The 5,005-nt window shown below is 40.3% G+C and overlaps 1 protein-coding gene across 1 annotated transcript; it reads right to left on the bottom strand.

Moving 5' to 3' along the window:
- Positions 1 to 526: 526 nt before the first annotated feature.
- Positions 527 to 4,650, bottom strand: RPS13 (ribosomal protein S13; the record flags this gene model as incomplete). Its single annotated transcript, XM_009709409.1, has 5 exons — positions 527 to 604; positions 1,423 to 1,523; positions 1,885 to 2,054; positions 3,012 to 3,090; positions 4,602 to 4,650. Coding segments are annotated over 5 exons (433 nt in total), but the record flags the coding sequence as incomplete, so codon positions are not given.
- Between the last annotated feature and the right edge of the window lie 355 nt (positions 4,651 to 5,005).

The raw sequence follows: 5,005 nt of genomic DNA, 5'->3' as shown, positions 1-5,005 counted from the left end.
CAAATCTCAATTATTTTTAAAATTACTTACAAGTGACAGCAATAGTTGCTGTCAGGAACTGGCTGAAGTTTGTTCAAGCCTTCTGCTTTTTGCACATGGAACCGATCCACATTACCTGCAATGAATTAATCAACCTCTCCAATTCTGTTTCACTTCCCCTGCTCCCCTCCCGCCTAATCCCTTCTCCCTAAATCTCCAATTCTTCCTCTCAACATTGTTTTCTTCCCCAGTTCTTCCTGCAGGATACACAGAGGCACAGCCCCACATGAAAAAAATGCATTTGCTGTGAATGACTAGGTCGCTTCACTAACTTGAGGCTACCAGATCAAAAAACGTTTAGGCAAAGACACAAGCCATATAGCTGGTCTAGAACCGCAACAACCACTACCAGATTTGACACTGTAAGACAGCAATATGGAAACCATGGCCACACATCTGCTCCACCCTGAAAAATCTCCATTTACATGCAGCTTTCTGAAACAAGCAGAAGTTTCTAAGACACCAACCATTTAGAGACAACACAAACTTAGTTAACGAAAATTTATTCTTTCAGTAAGTCACAGCCAGCTCTTATGCGACCAGGGCAGAAGCTGTCGATGATTCACTAAAAAGAGAGAAGAAAGAGAGAGAAAAAGAGAGAAACATTAATTGCAGAGGCAGTTTTTCAAACTAGTTGTCAAAAATACTGCTTCAGTTCAAAGCTTTAACTACCAGTCCTCAGCTTAATCAGTACCTGTTTAAAATTTTTTACGGCACAAAGATTTCACTCTTCCCTTTAAAATACAAACACTAGGACAACAGCACAAAACCGTATATTCAAAAACCTGGTTAGCTGAAAAGAGAAGCCTACTCTAACATCTGTGGGAATTCTATGTTGGCTAAGTCCTCCTAGATAAAAACTACAAGTTACTTTCATTTTTGCCACAGCTACTAAGCCATTTCTTACATTTTGAAAGTAACATGAACTATAGAAGTAGCTGAGTGAGAACACAGACTCCAGTTTGTATAGTCTCATACAAATTATGTAGTAGACCACAAAGTGTTGCGACAGTCATTGTACCCAACAGTAAGTTTTTTTGCCACAGCTACTAAGCCATTTCTTACATTTTGAAAGTAACATGAACTATAGAAGTAGCTGAGTGAGAACACAGACTCCAGTTTGTATAGTCTCATACAAATTATGTAGTAGACCACAACTTCATTCGTTGAGACAATGATTTTTTTCTAAGTGTTGCGACAGTCATTGTACCCAGCAGTAAGTTTCATTAATTTCTCAGTTAATATTTATGAAAATACCTATTTTTGCTGCTTGGTTTATCTATACGCCCGATCATAATGCACTCTTCACCCTTTGAGTAACAGCCCAGCATATGTTTACAAAACCCACAACACTTGAAAATAGTAACATAGGAGAAGACTTACTACTTCCAATTGGGCGGCAGCACTCTCTTAGTTTTGTAATAGCGAGCCAACCTATGGATTCTGCTTTCAATCAGAATCAGGCGGAACTTGGCATCTTTATCCTTGAAAACAAAGTTACATTACAACCAAGCACTACTTCGACTTCTCAATGATGTGCAATTCAGATGAGCTTTCATAAAGTAAAAAATCCACAGCTACTGCTACAAACTACGCATTCCCATTACCAAAGTCTGATGAATCCAGTTCAATCGGAACAGGACCGAAAATACACGGTTTAAGCAATGCCTTTAAGATCCTTTCCACAAAGACCATTCTGCTGTAACAAAATGCCTCCCAAACCCCTAAGTTTACTCAAAACAGGGTGGCTAACAGGAAGAGTCTTTGCTTTGTCAAGCTGTAAATAAGCTACCATATTATTTGAAAAACACAAATACAGAGTTATCTCCTTAAATTAGCACTCACCTTTCTGTTTCTCTCAAGATGCTTGCGAACAGCGACAGCCTTCTTAATCAAGTGATAAAGATCCTCTGGAAGGTCTGGGGCCAGTCCCTTCGATTTAAGGATTCTCAAAATTTTGTTGCCAGTAACAAAGCGAACCTGGGCAACACCATGGGAATCCCTCAAGATCACACCTGAAACAAACATTTACATCTCACATTGAAAAGAAACACCTTACACAAACCAATCTTGTGAAACCAACCTTACAGTTACAAGATATCAAAAAGGATCTCTCAACTAAAAACCTTCTTGGTGGAAACTCTGAACAAATGGTAGACAATTTGTGAGTGAGCAAAATACAGATTACAGAAACTGAAACACTTTATCAGAGAGCAGTTAACAGACAATTAACCCAACCATCACATTTAGGCAGGTAACACATTAAGTGCTACAGTATTACTGGAATTTTTCAACAGGACTCATTAAAGCTAGGTATTCAATCATCCTTTTCTCTATGGTTAACAAAGATGTCACAGACATCTTTAAAAAAAAAAAAAAAATTAAAAAACCCCCCAAAACAAGCGTACTGTACCATAGGAATCGTTAATACCCTCAGGATTACAATAAAAAAAAAAAAAAGGTCATTCACACAGGACATAATTACACTGCATAGCTCAGAACCATACAAACCTGTAACATGTATGCACTTAAGCAGAGCTCTAGAGGGGTCCAAACTACTGAGAACCAGTCTGTTACACAGCCACAGTGCCTGGCTCAGTAAGCTCCTAAACAGAGGGCTGCTGATATTTGAGATGAGATGTCCAGTTTTCCTCCAAGAAACTGGGCATATTAGACTTCCCCATAAGACCTGCTAGGGCCCATTCTTAAGGACAGGTTGTAAGATTAAACAGACGATTCACATTTTCTGCTTGAAAAACAAGAAAAATACTCAACTACTTCACCAAATATGCTTCTTGCAAGAATGAGACATACTATGTTTTTAGTGATATCCACATAGTAAATACAAAGGACCATCAGAAAATCTGTATTTTCTTAGCTTGTTATTTAACATAGGCTGAAGGAACAATTACGTTATCACAGTCAGAAAAAAAGTGTTTTGTCTCCATTTAGGAATGCTTTGTAAACTTTACCGATTTGCGAGGGAGTCAAGCCTTTTTTAGCCAGCTTGTAGATCTGTTCCTTTACGTCATCAGAAGTAAGTTTCAGCCACTAAAGAAAATTAGAAAAGAAAAAAAAGTAAGCAACTGATGAACACTGCTTAACACAGAGGCATAGGCTAGCTGTATGAAAGCTTTTTATAAATGGTGAAAATACAGACTTTGTAATGCTTGAAAAAACAATCAAGAACTGAAATTGTACTTCTAATGACACAAACTTTTTTACATATTACGAACCCACAGTGCTATTGAAATATGGTGGGGGAAGGCAGAGGTGAAGGAAGAAAATCTGTTTAAAATAACCCATATAGCCTCCAACAGCTGCTCAGTTTACTTTAACTGCCACATCAGAAACATGAATACAAATTTACAGTGGGGGGAAAAAAAAAAAAAAAAACCACCACCACTGTCATTGGGAAGGAACGCATCAATTGGGCCTTTGACGGAAACACAAAATTGACAACCATTTACTCATCTCTTAGTAAAGCACCTACAGAGATTAGTGAAAATCAGACTAAGTACACAAATTAATTAAAAAATTAAACAAATGGATCTGTTTCTATTACTTCTATGTCAAACTGTGCTGATAGACCCATTGTTTTTGAGATTATTAAGGGGAAGACAACACCAACAAGTTAAATAATCCTCACTCTTTCAATGAGCTACAAAAGCTCTCCATTTTTTTTTCCTTCTCAGTACTGTCAAAGTATGAAACAGAAAAGCACAGCAAAAAATAAATTTGGAAGTGCTCTATAGATTACAATTCAAAACAGAATACAAATAAAACAAAGCAAAAAACCCACTGAGTTTTTTAAAACAAATACAGCATTTAAGCTTCCTAATAATTCTTAAACTGTTTAACCATCAGCAGTACTTCAAGTGGCTTCACATTATCACACTTTAAATTGTAGCTCTTTATTTTCACATTTTGTGCTTTAATTTCATGCTTCCATTTAACTGCTTTTCAGCACGTGCTTCTCCACATTTTTCTTTCTGCCAACAAATAGATCCTCCAAGGCATAGTCTTGCAAAGCAATACAGATCAACCAGCTGCTCGTTTAGCTGACAAGTAAGCATTTAAAGTGGCAGTACCCTGAAGAACTAAGGGCACGCTGAAATTACTTAGGTTCGTGCTCTGACCAGCAAATTACTGTTGTAAATAGTTTAGAAAATAGTCGGTTTATTTCACAATAGCAAGGACCAAACTTGAGTGCGAGAAAAGTAATGTAATCTCTAGGAATTATCAGCATACAGATGAAAAGCAATTGAAGCAGCACTTAAATAAAGGGATGTACAAAGAGGAAAAGAGACTTTTGTGCCCAGCAAATCATCTGGCCAGGAAACGACACTTGCCTCCTCAGTATCCTACAGCTCACAGGCTAAGGTAGCATTTTAGCAGGCCATAATTTAAAAATGATGACACAAAATATTACAGCTCTCTTTGCCTTCTTTCTTTTCCTAGTCGTCGCTAAGATGCACTGTGGGAATCGGACCCTGCCCTGAATGCCACAAGGCAGCCGCCCGGGCCCGCCGAAGGGCGCACAGGGCAGGGAAGTTACTTACCGTGGGCACGCTGCGTCTGTAGGGCAAGGCTGACTGGGACAAGCCCTTTCTGTGGGGAAGAAGCAGATCACACGCTAAGTGGAGCCGGACAAACTAGACTGCCGCCCTGACCCCGCTACCAGGCAGCCTACTACAGACGTTTCGTGCTGGGCCGTATCCAGCCTACACCGCCGGGCCGTACCCAGCCTACACCGCCGAGGCCTGCGGCCTCCCTCCTCACCCGGAGACAGCACCACCATCAGTACAGGCCGCGCCCGGACAGCACCGGGAACAGGAATCCAAGCCCCACACGCATGCCCCTGTCCGGGGCCAGGCAGGAGAACTCGCCCCTCAGCATCAGCCCCAGCCTTTCCTCCCCCTGCCTCCACGTCTCTACAGCCGCTGGCCTCACCCTCACCCTCACC

Source organism: Cariama cristata, unplaced genomic scaffold, assembly GCF_000690535.1.
Source record: "Cariama cristata isolate BGI_N322 unplaced genomic scaffold, ASM69053v1 scaffold17990, whole genome shotgun sequence".
Lineage (NCBI taxonomy): Eukaryota > Metazoa > Chordata > Aves > Cariamiformes > Cariamidae > Cariama > Cariama cristata.
The sequence above is the reverse complement of the archived record's forward strand: the minus strand, read 5'-3'. Positions and strand labels throughout refer to the sequence as shown.